Below are 24,409 nucleotides of genomic sequence, written 5' to 3'. Positions count from 1 at the left end.
CTTGGTTAAATATTTTGTTTCCTTATTATTTTTCATATAATTAATTTAATAGCAGTATTTTATTTGCAGTCCTTTTTCCCTCATTTGCAAAAAAAAAAAAAACCAAACCATACTATTAATATCCACATACATATTGCATTAATAGTTAAAATATATGGTATGTTAATAGTTTCACTTAAGGAGCTTTAATTTTGTCACTAATTATAAATTCCTGTTTTTGAAGATATATAATTAATATAAAAATGAACCTACATTAATTTGACATAAGGCCTCTGAGCCGTTATGCTTTTTTGTACACCAAATTTGCTCCACTTTCTCCATGTTTTGTTATGGTGTAGGAAAAATAATAGGTTCCAATAGGTTGCTTTCCTGTTATTTTTTTCCCACCAATTAAATTTTGCAGATGAGTAACATGATCTAAACTATTGGTTATTTTGGACAATAAAATTAAATGGACAGGAATTTGTTTTTTAAATAAACCAAACAAAACAAAAACCTGAATCGTAAGTGTGTGTTTCCCACAGTTTTTCCACAGTGTTTAGTTTATCAGTGCAATGCATGCAGTTTTTTTCACTGTGGTATAAGCTCAGAGCTAGAGTGACAACCTTCAAATATCAGGTTTGACACACACTATCAAGTGTGAAAAAGTCGAAGATGCCCTATCTATGGGAGTGGAGTAGGAGGTATTTATCTTGGTTAGTAATGGAAGATTAGTTGCTTTAGGAAGGCCTATTGGTATTAATACATGTAAAATGTGAGTCTCTAGCATCCTGAATATATAACCAGTATAACTGAATCCTAACAAAACTGTTTAAGTTAAGAGAGTAGCCTATTTGATTATGAAACAGCATTGAGTTATTTTTTCAGAGTATCAGGGGGTAGCCGTGTTAGTCTGTATCTACAAAAACAACAAGGAGTCTGGTGGCACCTTAAAGACTAACAGATTTATTTGGGCATAAGCTTTCGTGAGGTTTTTACTCACGAAAGCTTATGCCCAAATAAATCTGTTAGTCTTTAAGGTGCCACCAGACTCCTTGTTGTTTTTTCAGAGTAGCTATGGGAAAACTGTAATTAGTCCTTCATGTTACAAGGCTGGCAATGTACTGCTAATTCAAGACCAAGTAATTATAGATAGCGTCTGAAAGATTTGAACATGTTATAGGGTTATTCTCTTTTCAAAAACTTCCTGGATAGATGTGTATTAGTTTGATTCCTTGACCTAAATAAAAGGAATAGGGTCAAATGAAACAAGTATGGTTTAAAGTTTAACAAATTATATCCTGGAATTCATACAAGTGAAACTTTCCACATTTAAACAAACCTCATAACACATAATTGTAATGTTTTTTTCATTTTTTCTATTTCCCCTCCCTACCCTAAATCCTACAGGAGGCTCGGAGCCTGCAGTGTCTGATGTGAGTACTGCTTATAAACTGCTTATAAATAAATTTAATGGAAGAGGTTATTAGTTTATCTGGCTTTGTTCATTTCCGGGAACCCTGCTTTTATGTTTCCTATTGTTCTTATATTGCATGCTCTGATTTTGGTCAGAAACCTATCCAGATTGCTGAATAAACCTTTTTTAAAGCTCGTAATAATGGTTACAATTTAACTGTTGTTAGTGTGTAGGTTCTTATTGCACTAAGGTTCGTAAATGTTTTTGTATCTAGCTTTTAAAAATGTGTTTTTAAAATGACAGTGGATTAATCATCCTCTTTTTGTGATGTTTTAGCTCCCAGTTCCATCTATTAATGCTCCTAGTCGTTGGACTTGGGACCAAGAAGAAGAGAGGAAACGACAGGAAAAATGGCAGAAAGAACAGGAACGTTTACTTCAGGTACAGTTTAACTACGTACTCCTAGACAGGGATTCCCTTGACTGAGGGAAGGATATCGGACTGCCATTCAGTAGACTTAGGCTGTTTCCAGCTCTGCCTCTGAGATGCAGTATAACATTGGATGAGTGGTTTCACTTCTGTGCACCTCACTTCTCCCATTTGTACAATAATTCCACTCATTCAAGTTTCTAAAGTGCTGTGAGATCTATGAATAAAAGCAGCAGAAGTATTAACAATTATTATTAGACTTTGGATGGCCTACTTTTCTGAACCTATCCAATTCTGGAAAAGTTACACAATAGCAGAGTTAGTTTCATTTTTCCTTTTGTCACTCTGTAACTTTTCCAAATTTAGAGAGTTTGAAAAGTTAGAGTGGAAAAAGGGGGAGGGGGGAATAATAATGATCAGGGTTTTATTGCAGTCAGTGGCAAATAAAAAAAAAGGGGGGGAGGGAGAGGCTGAGGGGAAAATGCACCAAAAATCCCCAAACTGAAAATCAAAATGTACTGTTTCAAAAGGTGAATTGAAACAAAATGTTGATGTGATGTACATTGTTTTGTTTTGAATTTTCCCTGCAAAACAATTAAATAAACAACTTTGAATGAAATTTTTTTTTCATAATTTTCACTAGAAAGAAATGGCTTTTCAACCAGCTCTACTTACAGGTCTATAACCCAGCTAATTGATTTCAGAATGATTTGTTTACAATTAATCTTTTAATTTTTAATTAATATTTATAAGATGGCTCATTTTAAGAACAGTTCATACATATTTGTAGTTTGCCAAACTAAACATAATTTTAAATGCTGTGCATGGACCATACAGGATATCTTTTGGTCTTCATTAATTTGATTAAAATTTTCTTTTTCTATAATAGGTGACCTTCACTTCCAGTTTTCTTGGTTGTCAGTCACAATAGAAAATTAAGCAATGGAATATAATATTTTATCTGGACTAGGATACTAGTAATATGTATTAAAACAAAAAAGACAGCTACTATTGTATTAATTTTTCCAACAATGGTTTGTATTGGGAATTATGCATCTGTGATAACTTGGTGTTGTATAGCCTAATATTTCGGGATAGCAGTGGACCAGTCACTCACAAGAGAGGTGTAGAGGCTCAGAGAATAGAGTGACTTGGGCACTTCTAATCTCTCTTTAAAAAAAGGAGAAAATAGGCTTCATGTTCTTTATGGCCAGCTTTAGAGAGTGTTAAATATTTAGGGCTACAAAAAGCTGTTGTTAAAGTAGTCTTAACTTACAGTTTGTTTTCCTTCCCCATTGAAAGAGGCTTTCTAAAAACGGCTTTGTGAGAATGTCAGTGAATGAACAAAAGCAATACTTTTTCTAATTGCTAGTCCTGCATATCCAGCCTGGGCTTTGGCATTAAGCTGGGAGGTTTCCTACAGTTGCCAGGCGTCCAGTTTTTGACCAGAACGCCTAGTCGAAAAGGGACCCTGGTAGGTACAGTCTGCACCACTGATCGGGCTGCTAAAAGTCCAGTTGGCAGTGCAGTGGGGCTAAGGCAGGCTTCTCATGGCTCCCAGAAGTGGCTAGCATGCGGATCTGGCTCCTAGGCGCAGGGGCAGCGATGGGGGCTCTGTACACTGCCCCTGTCCCAAGTGCCAGCTCTGCAGCTCCCGTTGGCCAGGAACTGTGGCCAATGGAAACTGTGAGGGTGGCACCTGCAGGCCTGGGCAGCTCACAGAGCTCCCTTGCCCCTCTACCTACAAACCAGGCATGCCGGTTGCTTCCAGGAGCCATGCGGAGCCAGTGCTGGCAGGGAGCCCCACTTTCTTAGCTCCACTGTGCCACCGACTGGGAGCTGCCTGAGGCAAGCACCACCTGGCCGGAGCCTGAATCCCGAACCCCCTCCTACACCCCAACCCTCTGCCTCAAGTTGGAACTCCCTCCCGCACCCAAACTCCCTCCTAGAGCCTGCACCCCAACCCCCTGCCCATCCGTGAGACCCCTCCCACACCCAAACTCTCTCCCAGAGCTTGCACCCATCACCCTCTCCTCACACCCCAACCCACTGCCCCAGCCCTCATCCCCAGCCCCACCTCAGAGCCCACACCCCCTGCCACAGTCCAGGGCTCCCTCCCATACCCTGAACTCCTCACCCCGCTCCCTCACCCCAACCCCCTACCCCAGCCTGGTGAAAGTGAGTGAGGGTAGAGGAGAGCGAGTGATGGAAGGAGAGGGGATGGAGTGAGTTGGGGCGGGGCCTCAGGGAAGGGGTGGGATGGGGCAAGGGTGTTCGGTTGTGTAATTAGAAAGTTGGCAACCCTAATATTTCCGTCTCCACGCATCACAAGTAAGAGAGATTCTTCAGGGCAAATTATAGACTTCAGTTTAGTAATGTGTGTGAGTGGTCCAAGTGAAATTAACTGAATGGCACTACTTGTGCGTAAAGTTGTGGTGTGTTTAAGTGCTTTGCTGGATCGAGGCCTTTGCTCTCAATAAAGGTGTACAACCTCATTATCTTCAAATTACATCCTCAGTATCATGTGCAAATTCATTAACCATCCAAAGATTATTGGTTGAACTGAGTATAATTTAACCCGCAGAAGCTCTGTTAAGGGGGATGATGAACCCAACATGAAAACAAAACTGTGTGTGTGTGTATATGTATATGTATATGTGTGTATATGTATATGTATATGTGTGTATATGTATATGTATATGTGTGTATATGTATATGTATATGTGTGTATGTGTGTGTGTAGTTTTCCTACCCTTCATCTTTCCAAGGCAAGGCCTGTGCCTCTCTAGGTGTTTGTACCATGCCAATCGCATTTTGGGTACTTCTGGAGATAATAATAATAATTAATAAATAATCAGTCACAAGGTGGGTGTGGTAAGTTGGTCCAATAAATGATTAGTGATTTTTTTAGGAACCTAATTACTAACTTGTAACCAAGGCAAAAGTTTTTAGTCCTGTGATAAATAGTTAAGATTGATATTACTGTAGCTTAATAGAAGTAACTTCATAGCTAAACCAAAAACAAATCATAAGATAGGAAATGTAATAGGTTGGTGAGTCTTCTGAGGCTTAGGGTGAAATCCTGGCTCCCCTGAAGTCAATGGTAAAATTCCCTTTGACTTCATTAGGGACAGGATTTCACCACCTGAGATCTATTAGAATTCTGTGCTGCTTATGTTTTTATTATACTTGACATACTGCTTTGCACAAAATTATTTTTAAAACAAATATTTTAATACAAATGAGGACGGCCGTGTTTTCCTGTCACTTTTATTTACTTTTAATATAATCCGTGACTCTTTTCGCCAGGAGAAATACAAACGTGAACAGGAGAAATTGCGGGAAGAATGGCTACAGGCTCAGCAAGAAGCAGAAAGAGAGAGTTCCAAATATTTAGATGAGGTAGGCGATGCATGTTTGTTCACCTTTCAAGTTTCTCATGATTCCTTTTTTGAGCAATAGCAGAAGTAGGTATTTAAATATGCAAATGACTTTTTTGCTTTCTCATTTGCCCAATGCAGAGAATAAATGCTCCTAAAATAAAGAGAGAACTCTGTACAAAGTTGGTGGTTTACTTTTGTGATCAGTTGGGTTTAGACTCATTCAAGACAGCAGGACAACATGCAGCTAAGCTGTATGAACAGAAGAAATGTTTTGTTTTATAAGCCAGTTACCAACTTATACAATATCATTGTGACCAGAGTGAAAATGACCAACTTCAGCCCTGATTCAGCATAGTAATCAAGCATGTACCTAACTTCTAGGCTATGACTAGTCCCACTGAAGTCACTAGGACTATTCCATACTTAAATTAAGACGTGTGCTTAAGTACCTTGTTAAATTGTGGTCTTAAGGCTGAGCCATCCTACCTCTGAAGAATTTAGAGAAGAAATCAACTACAGCCTTGCTGATGAAAGTCTTCCATATATCTTAAAATGTCAAGAGTGTGTCTAGTTTCTTTAGCTGCTTCCTGCTGCAGCTGTAGTCTGTTCTACAGCTGGACAGGCTATATTCTGGGTGTCCCGATGCTTTAGAGGCATCATTGTTCTCTGTTCCTGTATCAGCTCAGGGAGCACTTCCTCCCTCCTCCTTCAGATGTACCAGCGAGCGTCTTTATACTTATACAGTGGTAAACAGGAAAGCAAAACAAATCTAAAGCTCATATAACTTAAACAGCAAGACTGGTGTCCCTCAATTAAGCTGTTAAGTCTTTCACTATGAGGTGCTCAAGGACCTTTTTGTTTTAAACCATAAGTGCTGGGAGTGTGATCTGGGCTAACACGTTAGTCCTTCATTTGAAAGGGTTATTTTGCTTCCTGCATGGAAACAAACCATTCAAAGACCTTTCTCAGAGGAGTGCATATAAAAATAGAATGTCAGAAATGACTGCTAGAAGCTGAGAATGGATGATGGGATGAATCACTTGATTGCCTGTTCTGTTCATTCCCTCTGAAGTGCCTGGAATTGGCCACTGTCTGAAGACAGGATACTGGGCTAGATGGACCTTGGTCTGACCCAGTATGGCCATTATGTTCTTAAATTTTAGATGTTGAGGGATGTTGAAGGATGAGGGTTACATCATTACAGTTAACGTGGATACTGAGTTTAGATATGTGCTCACTGTCATTCACTTAAGGTTGTTTCTAAAAACCTGTAAAATAAGGAAAAAAGTGAGTGAATATTTACTAACTTATTGTGAAAATTGTGTAGGAAACAAGTTTTCAGTAGGGACTGAAGAGGAGAAGGAATGGCCTGAAGCATCAGCATAGGTTGGGTGTTCCATGCATAAAGGTGGTTTAAAAAATAAAAGCTGCAGATGCTTTTGGAAAGACTAAGCAAAGGGGTAATCAAGGCTAGCAAATAAAATGGAACTTCTCACTTTAGAAGACTGTTTGTAGACATCCCTAAAGCGTAAACTAAGAAGCACACTCTTTGTTGCCACCGAGAGTCCCCTGAGATCCTTCCCCTCAAGTCCCTGGTCACAAAATAAAACGTTTCCTAAATAGGTAGCCTGCGCTATCGTGTTTCTAAAACCATTATTTCCCTCTCCTATAGGAGCCGACTGTCCTAACCTTAAACACAGTATCGGTAACTGCACATGCACCACCTATTTCTAGCTGGAGAACAAACATGGGAGAAGATACTGATGCTCCCGAAGGAGGCAGAAGACATGAATGGGAGGAACAGCAGCAGAATGAGGAAGAGAAGGAAATGGAAAGGCAGAGACTCCAGGAGGAAAGGAGACTTCAAGAGGAAAAAGCCCTGCATTTGGAGCAAAAAAGGAAAGCCCAAGAACTAGAGCTTGAAAGAGAGTGGAAAGAAAAGGAACAACAGTATGCCGAGGAGCAGAAGCGGCAGGCTGAGGCCGAGGAGCAGAAGCGGCGGGCGGAGGCTGAGGCCGAGGAGCAGAAGCGGCGGGCGGAGGCCAAGGCAGAGGAGCAGAAGCGGCGCATGGAAAAAGAAAGGGAGATACCAATGCAGATGCCCCAATACCGAAGGTTGGCGCAGTCAATGGGAGAGATGCATTTACTTTTCAAAAGTATATTTTCAAAGATAATGCAGATATCCTGAAGTATGTGCATATTAAACATACGTTTCTGTGAATATCAAGAGAAAAGAGACATGAAGTCACTAAGCAGAATGCATTCTGTGACATCCTAAACCTGTCTCATTACACTACCAATACGCATTTTGTATCTCAGTCAAACATAAGGGTCTATCATCCTTGCTTCTATTGAGTGATACCTTATTTCGCTCATCATCCCACTGAGTGTCAGAGTAAAGTGCTATTCACTGTTTGTAAGGGTGTGATAGAATCAGGCCCATAATTAAAGCTGGTGGTTTTGTCTTTTAACAAAATTAGTTTTATTTGCTTTCGTAGGTTTTTGTTCAAAAGGGTTTTCGCAAGTGAACGTGGTGACTGATCAGAGCTGGGCCAAAAACTTGAAAATTTACCATGAAAACTTCTGAGGTTATCACCTAGCTCTATTGAAAATATGTAGCATTAATGGGGAATTTGCATTGTCTGTGGTTCAACACATCTGTACAGATTTATAATGAAATATTGAGTTAATTATTTCCTACCAGCTGCATGTCTGCATTCCTAAATCAAACACTTACTACTGTTATCTTGTAGTGGTTTGACCAGCACAGCAATATGTTTCTATTAATTGTGGAATAAAGATTACTACAGCAGGGATCTGCATCCTTTGGCACGCAGCACATCAGGGAAATCCGCTGGCGGGCAGGATGGTTTGTTTACCTGCAGCGTCCGCAGGTTCGGCTGATCGCAGCTCCAACTGGCTGCAGTTCATGGTTCCAGGCCAATGGGGGCTGCAGGAAGCGGCGGCCAGTACATCCCTCAGCCCGCACTGTTTCATGCAGCCCCCATTGGCCTGGAACAGCAAACAGCGGCCAGTGGGAGCTGCAATCGGCTGAACCTGCAGACGCTGCAGGTAAACCCGTCCCAGCCCGCCAGCGGATTTCCCTGACTGGCCACATGCCAAAGGTGCTGATCCCTGTACTACAGTATCTGAGATAATTTATATTGGCTTAGATACCATAGCATTTTAGAAATACCTAGTCTAAATCTATTTATTTCAGACAATCTCTTTCCACTACCCTTTTCAGCAGTCTATTTTAAAGAGTAAAGACAGCAGGAGGAAGGGACACACATTAACTTATAAATAACATTCCTTTCTGAAAATGTTTTACCTTCTAGTGTTACAAGTAACACAGAAGTGCCACTCTCACTAAAATATCAGAGAAACAATTTTTTGTGTGTGCGCGCTCTTAAGGATTTGCCAAACAGGGTTGGGCTTAAGCATGTGCAAACTGCTTTGCTGAAGTAGGACTTTAAATGTATTAACAATATTAACAACACTTTCTGGTCCAATTGGAATGGTAGCTTCATTGTGCTAGGCACTATACAAACATGTATGAAGACGTGGCCCCTGCCCCCAAAAGCTGTATTCATATAGATATACATATTCCTCTAATGTTAACGCTTTGGTATCAGTGTTAATAATTATTGTCATTTACAGACAGTAGGTCTGACTGGCTTCATAAAGATCTTTGAAAGCTGTATCTGTCATGCAACTTCATTTCTAACTGAAACAGGAGCTGAGTCTCCTAGAATTTCAGTTTGCTGCCTACATGTTGGGGTCTGTTGTTTGTACCTTATTTCTTCATCTCTTCCCAATTTGGGTTTGATATTTACTTAGTTCACTTTATTTCATATATTTTATTGTATTTTATTTTTTGCTTATAGACATTATGACCATTATGAAATATCTAAAAACTTTGAAGATCCATCTGGCCACTTCCTTGCTGACAGGTTAGTATGATACTGAATCTCCAGGCAGGTTAGAATTTCATCTTTATATTACAGAGCCTTGGATTTGACATTAAATTTTAACCATTTTGGTGTGGTGCAGTTTAGAGTCCTTACCAGCAATATTGTTTTGCAGTCCTTGTGCTATGCTTTCACCTACAGGAGCTTTGGCCACCTAGTTTCTTTAAGCCATGCTCAGTTTGTAACATAGAACATCTTTATATAAAGAAAGCCAGGAAGTGTAAGGAGGTGAATGTGTGGGTGGGAATGGACTGATGACACTGGAAAACAATCTCAGCTATTACAGTGGTTGTGTCATAATGTGTTATACAAGCTAGGGCATGGTTCCCACACAGAAAATTGTGCAACATAAAAGATAAGCAGGGAAAGGAGGGATATAGTGAAAGTACAAAATTATCAGGAAGATGGTACACATCTTTTTAGTTTTCCCTTTTTTAAACTTTGCCTATTTTCTTTTTTTTCAACAGTGCATTGGTTCATTTTAATGCACAGTTGTATTTTCTTTCCCTTTTAATTATTGGAATAATCCTAAAAGTACTAAATTCCCCATTTCTGTAAAAATATCTTCTATCCATAACTATCCCATCCAACATTAATTCAAATAGTACCCCACAGTTGATTGTAAGAGTCATCTGTATACCTTTTTCAGCAATTAGTCCACTCTTTCAATAGAAATAAGTATGGCACTTGTGATGTCACAAGAAGAAACTCCAAGACCTGAGATGGTGCATCTAATGCATGGAACTGAGCACATAAATGATTTTTTTTAATTCGCTAGCAGTTCTGAAAACTGGAAAATGAAATTCAGGTTTTGTTGAATCAAAACTTAAAATTCTGAATTTTTTTGGTGAATCAAAAATCATTATGGCACTCTTCTGAGAGGTTGGAGGTTCAGTTCAAATCCCTTCTCCACTTTAAATAGAAAGGGGGATGGAGGGTGTCTCACCTCCTAGGTGAGTACCCTCGCCCAGGGCTAACGGTTATATGGGAGGACTACCACTAGCTCTTCTTCCTCCTTTTCTCCTCTTCTTCCCCACCTCCCCATTTTGTGAATGGTGTTTAAATCCTGGAAAAGAAATTGGCTGAAACTATTTAGTGAATTCCTGTCAAATTGACAAATAGTTTTGGATTGACCAAAACTGCATTTTTTGGCAAATAAACTATTTGTCCAAAATATTTCGCCAAGGTCTACTGATGGGTATTCTATCCTCTTAGTGCTCTGCCCTCAGAAAGTGGTGAGAGCTTTTGCACCACATGGTTATGCTGTGGAGGCATGGAGAGAGGCCAAAGGTGCTAGAGGCATAAGACCAGGTCTAGCTTCCTTGTTCCCTGTTGTAACTGATTCTATATGCAGTTGAGCATTTGTAACACCAGCTCTTGACCAGTGCAAGAACTGATCGGTCAGACTGTTAGGGCAAACAATTAATATGGAGAGCAGGAAACTGTATACAATTAAGAATATTGCATGCAAAGGCCGTATTGGTTTAATACGATAGACTCATTTTGCACTGGGTAGTGAATGCATACAGTGATGCTGCTGTAACAGCCATCAGTAGTTTAAATATTGAAGCTGCTGTCCAAGAAATGAGCTCTTTGTTCCTTTTCTAAATAAACAGCATATTTCTATGTACAGTCAGAGCCTCACTTTCATGAGCTCGAGCTAAGCATACAGCAGCCAGGTGCTATGTTAACTTCCACACCGGGTAGCCAGAACACTTTTGCCTACTATTCATTTTCTTGTGCATCTGATGACTTTTGTCAGCTAAAACTCATAAGCACTTTCCCCTGCATGATAGGATCAATGAACCACAAAGATTTCCCAAGAAACATCCTCAGGTAGCATGTAAGGCCATACTTTTCTTTCAGCTGCAATAGCACTTCCAAACTAGGAAGTGGTAAGTACATCACCATGTAACAAACTTAAAAATATAAGCATGCACCCAAAAAATTGAAATAGTCCTCCTTAGACTGGTATGCTGCCCTGTGTCTGATCTTCATTGATATTCCAGTCTAATGATCTAGGGGAATGAGGTAGGGACCATGTTTTCAAATATTTGTACAGCACCTAGGAGAATGATGCTCCACTCTGTAATTGAGGACTTTGGGAATTACTGCAAGATAAGTACTAAATAACAATAGTTTATACTGCTGGTGTGCTGAGACCACAGCCTGTCAATGCTGACTAGTGTTGCCTCATTATTTCCTTGTACTCTCCCATGTCTGTCTATCTGTCTATCCATCTGTTATATCTTGTCTTGTACTTAAATTGTAAGCTCTTTGGGGCAAGACCATCTTTTTGGTCTGTGTTTGTAGAGTGCCTCACACAACAGTGTCCTGCACCATGACTAGAGCTCTTGGGTGCTATGGTAATACAACTCATGCATGTTTTCTGTATTTATAGAAATAAATCCAGATCGACTTCAGAACTGGATGATTACCCCAGAAGCAGAAATGGTGAGCACTTTAGTTGCTATTAGATCTTTAATTGATTATTAACTGCATGAAAACGTGAATACAATCAAAGGGTCGTTACAGCAACTAGATATTTGAAGGTCAAAACAATTACATTTTTGATTGCCACTCATAATTCAAGTATACAACATACTATATCAGATTTTTAGTAGTGTGGAAAATTAACCACTGCAATAGATTATCTAAGGGATGTGGTAAATTATCCAAAAGTCAGTGTTTAAATTCAGAATGGATGTTTTACTAAGATATACTTTAGTTTAAATTTATTTTAAAGTGGTATGGATTAGTCATTATTATAATCACAATCTATATGGTGCATTAATACTTTTAAACAGTTATGTGTAAGGCTGTATTTTAATGGTAGATTGAATATAGAAACAATGGGGCTAATGGGGATAATAGATGTACTATGCTAGTGCGTTTGCACTGGGAATAGCAAAACTCAGTGCTACAAACACTGGGGCAATACTTTTAACACAATTGTTTTGAAACATTTACTCTGTGTATATGGGATGAAAACAACTGGAGATGATTTCATGATGGTATAACAATGGCTTCAATTTTCTTAAGGAGCTGCCAAAATATAAGATTACATAGCATTCTCTTTAGAAATTATATTCTAGATATTTTATAATCTGCTTTGAGTATAGGGAATGTGGATGATTTACTAAAGACAGTAGGATGGAAGATACAACAAGCTACTTTAAAAAAATACTTTGTACAAGTGATAAATGGGTTTGTGTATGCAAACGTGACTGTAGGTGAATATGGAAAACCACTAGGTGGTATTGCTCAATGGCTGTTGCAAGATGAGTTAAATCAAAAGTAAAGTAGGAAGACTCTGCAAAGGGCAAAAGAATCAGAGCTGGAGACTACAAGAAAACATGAAAAATGCTAACCCAGACCAAGGTGGGAATGCAGCTCAAATTGGCAAGATCACTTTCTCAAATCACATCTCAATCACCTAAACTAATGAGATGATTAGACTTCCAGAAATATCTGACATGTTAATCAATACCAATAAATCCAATAGTAAATCTGTAGTCAAAGCAGTATTAGAAGAGGGAATATTAAAACTGAAGTGACTTACTGTTTTGTTCACTTAAGTAGGCCTAGCACAAAGAATAGCTGAATAAAAACAGATTTCCTTTTATTTTTTTAAACATTAGTAATTCTGTTGATTTGAGGAGAGTGGCATTGTTTTTCTACCTTTTTAAGATGTCAAGTAAGGACCAAAGGATGCCTTACACCAGAAGTTTGACCTTTCCTTCTATGGCTAGTTATCCTAGTAACTAGGGAGTAGATAAAATGTTTCCAGCAAGGGGTGTGTTTGAAGCAGATACATTTAAAGCAAGACTGTCTCCTCTAAAACACAATAAATTTGACATTTTGAACAGGGAATAATTCCTATAATTAGAGGGGGTGTGGATTATATATTCTGAAAGTGGAGAAGGAACTTGTGATGCAGTTGTGTATTCTGGCAGGCTTCCATCTCATTATTGGAGAAAAGCCTCTTTCAAAGAGGGAGGGGAGTTCAGGCTTTTAGAGCAAAGGATCTTTTTGGCTTTCATCTGACCTTAAAAGTGCAGGGAATTACCCATTTGTTTAAAAGTAGTGTGGCGTTGTACCATGGTTGATAAGCAGTTTTTGCTTGTCTCTATTTGATTTTTTTTTTTAATTGTAAATTGCCACATTGTAAATTATGATTTGTTGCTTGATTTGACACACGTCACATGAAAAGCCTACATCTGTAAGAAGCAGCCTAGGGATATTTATGTTGCGGGGCAGGGGAGGAAGGGCAAAATAACTCGTATCCCGTTCTGGCACTATATCCTAAAACCTAGAAGTACAGAATACCTGATGCTTGCTTCTGTGCTTTAACTTGGATATTTGATAGTTCACTGCTGGCTTGACACTGGATATTTCCTTTTTTGTCTGGTGGTATCTTTAATGCTTCTAATGTGCATGTTGTCTGGTAATATTTGCTTTTGTAATGGCAGTCAATACTAAAATGGTGAAATTATACTTCATCAAATATTAATAACACAAAGATGCATGTGTTGCTTCAGATATGGCAACACTAGTTTAATTATTTGCTTTTTAATTTTAGCTTTTGTATCTCCCTCAAACTTGACAGATGTATGTATTTTTCAAATTAGGTACAAACAACAAATATTTGGAAAGGTCTTGGAATGCCAGTGATTCACAGAAGGGGTCTCAGAAAGAGCGTGCCCCGTCTTCAGCAGAAATAGAGAGACAACATATCCTTCAGGAAATGAGAAAGAAAACATCACTACATACAGACAACAGCTGGATTAGACAGCGTAGTTCTAGTGTGCATAAGGACCCTGTTAATCTACACCAGAATACAATGAAGAGGTAGGACTCTTTTTGAAAATTGTAAACTGAACTTTGCCTCTAGATAAATATTTAGTTTTGGGGCACTTGAACGTTGCTTTGCAGCACAGATTGTAAAGCCAGTAAAGATTTTGAGCTCATTTGAGTCCCAACATAGTGGGGTATAAATTGCTTGTGTTATAGCTGAGATCAAATATTTGCAAGTACGGAGTATAAAGGTGTTGTTGTGTGGACTGTGAATACTTCCTCAATTGCATATTTCTCCTTTGATGTACCAGTAATGTGAATTAATGATTAATGTGCCTTGTCATTTGCACATGTATTTGAGAACCTCAGTAATTTAATTTGTTGTGAAATAAAGCTTAAATATAGGTTCTGAATAATTTTCAGTAATTTCTAACACGCACAAATATCTTGTAGGAAACTTCAGAATTTCTGTGTATGTTGCTTGTGTAGGGTCTAAACGTTGGGTTTGTCACTTAGGAAACAGTAAGATATCAGTCATGAGGTCATAGTTGTTGTGCCAACAGCTGGTTTCTGAACAATGTGACTGACTAATGCGGGGAGGGATTGATCTATTTTAGAACTGGTATCCCATAGAGAAAAATACAAACACCACCACTATCTGGTGTCATTACTAAATAAAAACAATTTGATTTGGTTCACTCTGATAAAGCTGTACTGAAGTGTGTTCTGCTGTTACCTTTAGTGCTTTAGCCCTCACCTTCTTTGGTCATTTCCCCTTCCCCCGCCTCTGCCCCCAAGGCTAGTGAAGCCCAGTTATGATAAATAGTTTGCCACTTCAAATATTTTTAATACAGGAATATAATAATATATTCAGGTTATCAAAATTAATTATGCTTAGAAAATCAACCTTTAAAATAGATACTGTGAATATTTTTATACCCTGTGTAAAGTGAAAACTTAAATATTTCCTTTTTGTAAAATCAAAGCATGATAAAGGTTTAGTTCATAAGAAGATATGTTTCTGGGCAGTAATATTCTGCACATAACAATTATACATTTCAGAGGTGAATCTTTAGATAATCTTGATTCCGCAAGAACAAGTTCATGGAGACATCCACCTTGGACGAATCAATCTGCCTCTTCCACATCTTTGTCGTCTAGTCAAGATTTTGGTCGCTCTGCTGCTCCAGTAGTGTCTACTTCGAACCGAGCTTACATGCGTACCCCCTCCTCCAGTGTAGCACCTCCTTTAGCCAGTTCTGGAAGATCAGCCACTTCTTCCCACACTTTCCCCTCAGCACCTTCTTCTGTACCGCGTGCTCAGTCTCCTACCTCTGCTTCCCAATCAGGAGCTCAGCAGCGGAACAAGTAAGTAGTTGCCCATCTGTTGAAAATTTATAAATAGCTGGCTGAACTGTGGACACTCTCATAGTAGTTGCCGCAGAGGAGTTGGAACTAATGAGTCTTGTAAAAGCTTTGCCAATGGCTTGCTTTGATCTTAAACAAGCTACTTGATCTCTTAATACTGGAGTCTGATTGTGTGTAAAACCAGTATAATTATATTGTTTATATTATATTGTATAATATTCCACACTGGAGTGTTGTAAAACTTAGTATTTGAAAAGTGCCTTGAGTTATCTCGCTGAAAGGCACCATAGAAGAACAGTATTATCACTTTCATGTTTCTCATAGTTGTTCAGAAAGTTTCCCAGGGCTTTGTTGCTACCGCCTTACAGTAGTAAAGAGAAGGTGAAGCAATAAATCTTTAGTTACTCAACTCAAAATTATTTGTGGGTTACAAAAATGATAATAAAAGTCTCCTTGTACTTTCCAGACATCACTTCTGACATTTATTGGTTTTGCAAGAATCTTTTGTTTAAAAAATAAATACATAAAATTTTAAGACCCACATTTTATTGACCACATCTCTTTTGCTGACATGTGGTCAACATCGTCTCAGGGAACTCTCAGGAATGTTCATGGATAGTGATCCTGGGTAATTGTAGGGTAGGTCATTTAAAAAAAAAAAATTTAATCCATTAATTTTAATCCAGCATAGGAAGTAATAGTTTATTTTGGAGTGAAGATAACCGTGCTCTTTCAGGTTTTTAAAACTTTTTTTTAAACAAATGTGTATATAAGATTTTGGAAACTCATGCACACACAGTTATATGCAATAGGTGTAATGAGACCATTGCAAAAGTATTCCTTCACCCTTCCTAGCTCTAGAGTTCATGAACATTTTGATAAATTGATGATTTTTTTAAAAGCTAGACTACTTAATTTTTTAATAGTGTAAGAAAATTGCCCCCTTTAAAAATGGCTGCTTCTCTTGTTCTCTCTTCCATTTTTGGATTTCAGATAATCTGGTTGGCCCATGGAAATTGACCTCTATAAGGTACATGTTCAAAGGAGTTAATGTATGTCCAGAACCAGACTTCAGTTATCTAACAAGCTACAGAGGGTGGTTCTTGGAAAAGGTTTTAGTAAAGTGTAGCCCTAATAATAGTTTTTCAGATAAGAAATGAGACAGGAGCACAAAAACTATGTATCACTAGTTTCCAAGCATAGCAATATCTGTTTTAAATTCTTCTTCAACCAGCATTTAACATGATAAAATAGTGCGCAAGAATGCTACATAAAATCTTACGTTCACTTGTTTTGTCTGTTTCTGTACATTTTTTTCTAATTTAAATTTTAGATTTTTATAGCTTGCAGATTTAATTACATATTAATTTTGATGTTTTTTCCAGATAACCTAATTTTCTATTCATAACTGCAGCACACAGTCCTCTGTTTCAATGCTTTTTCTCATGACATCATGCTCTTGATCACTTTCGTCTATATTTTAAACCTTTTCAAGTGGTTTTGAGGACCTGAGCCACATTCTTGTTCTGTATCTAGGTCAGTCAGTGGGAAGAAAATATGTTCATACTGTAATAACGTTCTGGGCAAAGGAGCAGCCATGATCATCGAATCTCTTGGTCTTTGTTATCATTTACGTTGTTTTAAGGTGAGAGCTGGAGAAACACCGTGAAGAAACAGGAGCTAACTTGGAGCACGCATGGCTACTTCGCGTTCTGGTTGCAAAGTCTCTACTAATCACATGCTACATGCTGCACTCATGTTGTGTGCTACATGCATATATCCATGCAACAGTCCTATCCACAGGCATTAAGCATTCACCTTAATACTACTCCTCGGATTGTTATTAAAGTTTTAACATCTACACTTCAATTTTCACTTTTAAAAAAAAGGCATTTTCAGAAAATGCTGAGCCACCTGCCCTCTGAAAATCAGGCCACTTTATGGTGTGTCAAGTTGGGCATCCAAAAATTGAGTCTACTAAAATCACTGGTCACTTCTGAAAATCTTGCCACTTTGCCATAAATCCCTTAGTAAAGGACAACACATAGATGCACTGCTCCAGGAATAGATGAGAAACTAGATTAAGACTTAAGTGTGTCTGATCATTGGTTCCCTCCAGGCTGAAGGGAAGAAGTAATCTGTGCCAGCTGAGTTGGGTGGCATATTGTAGGGAAACGAGCCAAGGCTCCCACCTACTTCTGTACACCTGCATAGAAGGAAGAATAGTAATCCACACAAGCGGCTCTCCACTGCCTTTCCTCAATGTTATTTCCTGCTACATGAGTAGTCAGCACAGAGGAATTACCCTTTTGCACTGGCACAGAGGAGGAATTATGATCTCTCCAAAGGCAATTGTTTTAGGATTAGTGCACCATTGAACAAAGTACTGCAGAGTTGAATTTATTATTTTAGATGTTATATAAGGGCTTTTATGAATGTGTGTAAGGCCCTGTGGAACAGCTGAATGAATATATCTTAATTCTAGAACCTTTTTTTCTCCTGCTACCCTTGCTCGATGCCAACATACTGTAGCATTTTTAACAAAGGCTACCCCTCTTGAAGACTACAGAACATTTTATTTTCTAAATCCATCATGCACATATTATGAACAGCGATACAGAGACAGTCCAGCCACACACCATGCGGTTTATAGGTGCATGTGCATCCTCTGCTTAGTTGGAGATTCGAGAGCTATTGCCTAGTTCCCGCTATAGCAATGCATTGTTCGCCCACTATGCTTAAACATTTTAATATTAGCATAAGAAAGGGGCGCAAGAATTCTGTTTTGGCAAAACGAAGCAATGTGAAGCTCCCAAGAATTCTTTTAAATTATGCATATACACTTAGAATAATTGGGCATAAATGCTTCCTGTCTTGAAAAGCAAGGTAACAGAATGAAAAGCAGAGAGTGTTGCATGGAATCTGCAAGTGGCACACACAAATGTTCTGTGCCAAAATTGCTGTTGCCGTTTCAAGAACAAGTTATTTCATGTTGTGCTATTTTTAAAATTTTGTTTCAGAGAAATTGAAGCTTAAACAAGATTTCATGAGCTAATCTCTGAATCATTTCTTTTTTATATGTTTAGAATGTGCATCTCTTAGTTTGCTAGTCATCACCTTTAAATGATGTCTCCTCTGGTTGGCTGCATTTTAATCTGCAAATTGTATGTTTGCTTTTGCTAATTTGGGTTTATGGTTCAGGCTTTGCTGGTTTTTACTATAAGCTGCTTCTGAATATGTTGTCTCCCAGTGTTTGTAACAAGTTGCTAATTATTGGTGTTTAATACAGTGTGCAGCTTGTGCACGTGACCTTGGGGGCTCACACTCAGGAGCTGAAGTCAGGATCCGAAACAATGAACTCTTCTGCAACGACTGCTATGTCAGATTTAAAAGTAAGGAGACCAAACTATAATAAGTGTGTGGAAACTTTATTTTCTACTTTTGCTCTGGGGCTCCTAGAGTCTGCCTACTGCTGTACTTAGCGCTAAACACGAGAGTCTTTGTTAACTTGGTATATTAGTTAGGGTTACCATATTTAAGGTTTTAAAAAAGAGGACACTCCACGGGGCCCTGGCCCTGGCCCCGCCCCTTCCCCAAAGTCCCCGCCCCAACTCCGCCCCCTCCCCTGAGCACCCCGCATTCCCCCTCCACTGGGAGGGGAAGCGCCTGGCTGGGGGTGCAGGGTCTGGAGGTCTGGGGGCTGCCCGGCAAACCGTGAAGCCGGTAGCGCTTGGGCAGCTCCGCTCTTCAGCTGCACAGAGCTGAGGTGTCTGGGGGGAGCAGCAGCAGCCGCCGCTGCAGCGGGGAATCCGCCTGCAGCTCGCAACCTGCTGGAGCTGCTCAGGTAAGCAAGGGACTGGGACAGCGATGCCGGCATTTTCCGGACGTGTTTGGCTTTTTGGCAATTCCCCCCAGACGGGGATTTGAGGACCAAAAAGCTGGACATGTCCAGGAAAAACCGGACATATGGTAACCCTAATATTAGTGAATTGATTCATAAGGGTTTCATTTCTGTTTCTCTTTGTTGGCTGCACTCTCCACTCCCTTAACATACTGTGCAATGGTTTACCACCCTGTTGTTATGGATATGCTTCATTCTTCACAAATCTGGGGAAGTGGCACCTTAGGGTATGGCTACCCTGCAATCAGAAGTGTGACTGCAGCATGTGTAGGCATATCTGAGCTAGCTTTGATCTAGCTAGTTTGACTAACAGCAGCAGTGAAGCCACAGAATCACAGACTAGCCACTTGGGTGGTCCTGGATGGGGTGTACAGCCCATACTGCAGCCCTTGCTTCTGTGGCTTCACTGCTATTGTGACTGCAGTGTGCTCGAATAACACCTCTGGGTTGCAGTGTGGGCATAGCTTTAAAGGCATTGCTGTTCGCTAAACAACAAATCAGTCACGTTGCAAAATTGCATCTACTTATAAAACTGATCTATGCACATACTAGGAAAATGATTAGTTTATCCTAATTATAGGATGTTGGTTACTATCTCCAAAGCTACTCTCTCTTGAATTATAGCCTCATGATTGGTTATTCATTTGGGAGTATTAGATCAGCAGTGGATTGATTTTATTGCAGGTTTTAATTAAAGGATACAGTATAGAATTTTTTCTTTATTACTATTTACAAAAATTCTAACTTAGTGAGCTTCATGCTGGTGCTTTGAATAAAAAGCATTTTCTCTTTGCTAATGCAGAAAGTGCTAGACAACTTCTTAATTCTGAGAAGAGTTCTCTACCCAGAGTCTCCTATTTCGCTACTTTTATGTGGCAAACCCAAACTTCTTTAAATTAATAATTTTCAGAGGGGTGTCAGTTTCTAAGAATGAATGACAGAGAGACAAACACTCCAGCTTTTCCATTTAAATTTTGGTCTGTATGGCTCACTGAGGTTTGGAAGGCAATGGGGATATCCTGGGCTACAAGCTGTGAGCTGAACCCACAGGTCTTTTCTGGATGGGTGAGGTCCGAAGCAGGAGGAAGGAGAAAGTACTGGTTCCCTTGTTACAGTCACCCTTTCCAGATTGGGTTGTTTTTTTTAATGTGTTTGGAGAAGATAAAGGGATGCCACTTGTTTTTGAAAAACAATTGTGGTGCCTCTGCTAAAGAAACCATTTCTTGTCACATATGCTCTTGCTAACTTACCTTTGATCACTTGCCCTTTTTGGGGAAAATTGCTGTGTAACTGATATAACACTGGCATTTGGAATCCACAGATTTTCTTGACTATAGGTAGCCAGTATTTGAGTAGTGGCGGTGGTTGAAAATTTGCTGCTGTGGATGATGATGAAGTGCCCCTGCTAATTTTTAAATCTGCCTGTAATATTCTGGTCCACAAAGCTGTGGTGACATGTAGCCATCCCTGGACAGAATTACTCTGGAGTGGCTCTCTCTCCACTCTTCTTAAAGACCTAGAGGGTAGTTCGGGGCAAGGGAGCTCTCATGTAGGTTTACTGTAGGATTCTAACTTGTTACCCAGTTCAGTGTGTATGTTAAGCCATTGAGAGGGTAAGTTAGAGGAGAGGGCTCCTGGATCTGCAATGGAGACCAATTTGCTTCTACGTGGAATCTTGATTTTTAACCTAATAAGTCCAGTTCTCTGGACTTGGGATACCTGAGAAGCTGCCTTTCCCACAGTATGTTGTTACAGCAGTTGTGATCAGTGGAGGCACTTGAGCTAGATCTCATCCCATTGTAGACATGGGAGTGCTGTTTATAGTGCATTCTCTATAAAAGGACCTTGACTCTGGAATTGATTAGTCTCTTCTGTACCTCTTGGTCTGTCACAACCTATAATTTGTGAAACTTCCAGACATGCTGTAAAGTGGCCCGTTTTCTTCCTCATATATTTGGGTAGAAGGTTGGTTAAGAACCTTGGGATGGTAAATTATAGGATTATTATGATAGTGACATATAAAATAAACAACTTTGTACAATATATTTACTTGTAATATTTTTTGAATATTGCAAAAGCAGCAGAGTATTGGATGGATATTTTACATGTTAATTGAAAAGTTTTGTGATTGTTAAGGGCTTAGCTATCTAGCAAACATTTATTTGACAAAAAATAAAAACATGTCCCACTCCCACCCCTAAACCCCCTCAATATTTTTGACTGAGAACAAGTTTTAAAATATTTTTGGGTGAATTGTATACACCATTGAAAATCCGTTTGTTTTAAATGGCAAGTTAGATTTACTCTTGCAGTATAACCAATGTTGCTATTCATTATTGTTTGCATGTTGATTCTATCTTGTATTTAGATGCTGTGTTAATTACCTTTTGCAAAAGGGAACTGCAAATAGATATTGATTGATATTATTTTGACAGGCATTTTTTAACTCAGTATCTAAAATACTCCAGTAAACTCTTCCTTAATTAAAACTTTTTTTCTATTTCTCCCCAACCCCAATAGCTGGACAGCCAACCGCCATGTGAAGCAACCATAAATATGAAACCATTGTTGCAGATAGAAGAGGAGGTGGTTGCTGGTGATGTAGATTTATAAATATGTATTTTGTTTGTGTTTTTTAAGGGTAACATTTTTGCCTGTCTAGATTATGTAGAAGATGCATTGTATCTTTCATTCAACTTTAGTTATTTATGAGAATGTAATCACAAGAAGGAAATCTCTTGGGGGAAAACGCATTCACTTTTTGAGTTCAATGTACTTAAAAGCACAAGGGAGAACAAACATTTATCAGTAATAACTTCAAAACATTTTTGAAGCTGATAATCAACTAGCAGAGTTTCCAATGGTATATGAAGAGGGTATTTTGTTTTTTATGTTCTTAAATGAGCACTATTGAAATAGTTAATATAAATATGTATTTGTAATTGCTGTCTTTATTTTTGACATATGCTACGAACTGAATTCTCTAGAATAATATGAAGCTGCATTAAAATGTACACCAAAATGTTTGCTTTCTGTATTCTGGTTTCTAAAACTGTTTGCTTTTTGAAAATAAAATACAAATAGTAAAGTATAGTCTGTTTGCTCAGTGGTGATGGCAAATGTTCTGCATAAGAACAATGGAACCTGTTTGGAGGAAAGGGGTCTCTCTTTTCTTTATTATGGAAAAATATAACTATCACTTTCCCCTCAAACAAGTTAATCCAGAAAGTGGAGATTTTTTGTTGTTGTTGAATTCCAGTATATTTGTAAATAAATGTTCTGATGCTGCATTTATTAGGTATTTCCTTCTCTTTCCTGCCTTTCAAAATATCCAGGGCCATGAATGGTGCATAGGGTGAATTTGCTAAACAATAAATATGGTTGTTTGAATTTTTGTTTTGGTAAAACATTTCTTGTTTAATATTTACAATACCACCATGCATGCACAGGGACACTGGTGGCTCACTTCTTGCTATATCCTGTTTCACTCACTCCAGATTTAAATGTAGTAACTTTTTTCCCCGTCAAGCTCCATTTGTTTTTTCTTTTCAAAACTTAGTATAAGTGACCTGACTGAATGTGTGTGTTGGATAACATGTGCTAGTTAATTAAGGATAGTTGGAAGCTTTGCTGAAAAGCTTTGTTGGGGCCACCAGGCTGTTCAGAGATAGTTCCTGAACTTCATTAAATTGCTGCTGCTGCGTTAGAGAACTCTGCTGGAATGTGTACTATGCAATTGTGAACAGTGGTTCTCAACATTTTTTTTTTGTCAATGACCCCGAAGTGACAGAAAAATAATATTGTGACCAATCATACTGCACAGTCCATGGCAGGTGCAACAATATGTAGGATTTGGCTCACAATTTTTTTGACCATTTGGTGGGTTGCCTCAAAAAAAAGTGAGGGAGAGGGAGGCACAGACTCAAGTCTTGGGCAGTACCACATCAAAGGGCAGCAAATCCCATGTCCAAGCCCCCAAAATGTTTCATCATCTGACTGGGCTCTGAACTTAGGTAGGATAAGGAGAGGGTGAGGGTGGTGGAGAGAGAGGCCGCAGCAGAAGGAAGCAGGGGAGGGATCCTTCAATAAAGGAGATGTAACCTTTTATACTAAATATTCTGCCTTGGCCTATTTTCTTAAACTGAGCCTGGGAAACAGATTGGCACAAATCTAGGCAGTAACTTTCCTCCATTTTATCAAGTGCTATTTATCTTTCTTCACCAACATTCTAGCTTCACTGAACTTTTTCCTCAACTTGTGTTTGGTTCTTGACCCAGATAATTGCTTACAAATCTTACTATGTATTGTTTTAAATAAAAAGTTTCCATTTGAAACTCAGGCAATTGAATTTATCATCTGACTTTCTTTTATAGTATGGCATTTCAGATTCTGCAAAATTACATTTTTACCATTGCTAAAAACTTCTACCTCTGTGAATGGGTTGAGGGAGCCATCTCTACAATTAAATGCTCCTTTTCTAGGAAAGAAAGTGGAAGCTAATGCCTCCAGCCAAAACTTGTATTATCTACATGCATTTCTTACTTGAAGTCTCTCTAAATTTGACAAGAAACAGTTAATCTAACTGAGCAAATGAGACTGAGGGGGAGTACGATTGCTCTCTCTAAATATATCAGAGGGATAAATACCAGGGTGGGAGAGGAGTTATTTAAATTAAGTGCCAATGTTGACACAAGAACAAATGGATATAAACTGATCAAGTTTAGGCTTGAAATTAGATGATTTCTAACCATCAGAGGAGTGAAGTTCTGGAACAGCCGTCCAAGAGGAGTAGTGAGGGCAAAAAAACCTATTTGGCTTTAATACTGAGCTTGATAATTTTATGGAGGGAATAATACGCTGAGACTGCCCACAATGGTACGTAGCCAGTCTGTGACCGCTAGTAGCAAATACCCCGATGGCCGGTGATGGGACACAGGATGGGGAGGGCTCTGAGTTACTACAGAGAATTCTTTCCCAGATGTCTGGCTGATGGGTCTTGCCAAAATGCTCACTGTAGAACTGATTGCCGTATTTGGAGTAGAGAAGGAATTTTCCTGTCAGATTGGCAGAGACCCTGGGTCTTTTTTGCCTTCATCTGCAACATGGGGTCTGGGTCTTGTGCAGGTTTAAACTGGAGTAAATAGTGGATTCTCTATAACTTGAA

At 38.9% G+C, this 24,409-nt stretch overlaps 1 protein-coding gene across 18 annotated transcripts in view; it reads left to right on the top strand.

Moving 5' to 3' along the window:
* Positions 1 to 22,639, top strand: part of LMO7 (LIM domain 7) — an 88,277-nt gene extending 65,638 nt beyond the window's left edge. For 16 of the 18 annotated variants that reach the window (XM_034758330.1, XM_034758338.1, XM_034758333.1 and 13 more), the window contains 11 exons: positions 1,390 to 1,415; positions 1,733 to 1,837; positions 5,135 to 5,227; positions 6,881 to 7,323; positions 9,096 to 9,161; positions 11,581 to 11,633; positions 13,811 to 14,030; positions 15,039 to 15,344; positions 16,881 to 16,989; positions 18,634 to 18,736; positions 21,766 to 22,639. In XM_034758330.1, coding sequence (XP_034614221.1) covers positions 1,390 to 1,415; positions 1,733 to 1,837; positions 5,135 to 5,227; positions 6,881 to 7,323; positions 9,096 to 9,161; positions 11,581 to 11,633; positions 13,811 to 14,030; positions 15,039 to 15,344; positions 16,881 to 16,989; positions 18,634 to 18,736; positions 21,766 to 21,788 — 1,547 coding nt within the window. In that variant the 3' untranslated portion in view covers positions 21,789 to 22,639. The remainder of the gene's footprint in view (positions 1 to 1,389; positions 1,416 to 1,732; positions 1,838 to 5,134; positions 5,228 to 6,880; positions 7,324 to 9,095; positions 9,162 to 11,580; positions 11,634 to 13,810; positions 14,031 to 15,038; positions 15,345 to 16,880; positions 16,990 to 18,633; positions 18,737 to 21,765) is intronic. The other 2 variants (XM_034758334.1, XM_034758322.1) reach the window with 1 other exon arrangement.
* Positions 22,640 to 24,409: the final 1,770 nt, after the last annotated feature.

This window comes from Trachemys scripta, chromosome 1 (assembly GCF_013100865.1).
Source record: "Trachemys scripta elegans isolate TJP31775 chromosome 1, CAS_Tse_1.0, whole genome shotgun sequence".
Lineage (NCBI taxonomy): Eukaryota > Metazoa > Chordata > Testudines > Emydidae > Trachemys > Trachemys scripta.
The sequence above is the reverse complement of the archived record's forward strand: the minus strand, read 5'-3'. Positions and strand labels throughout refer to the sequence as shown.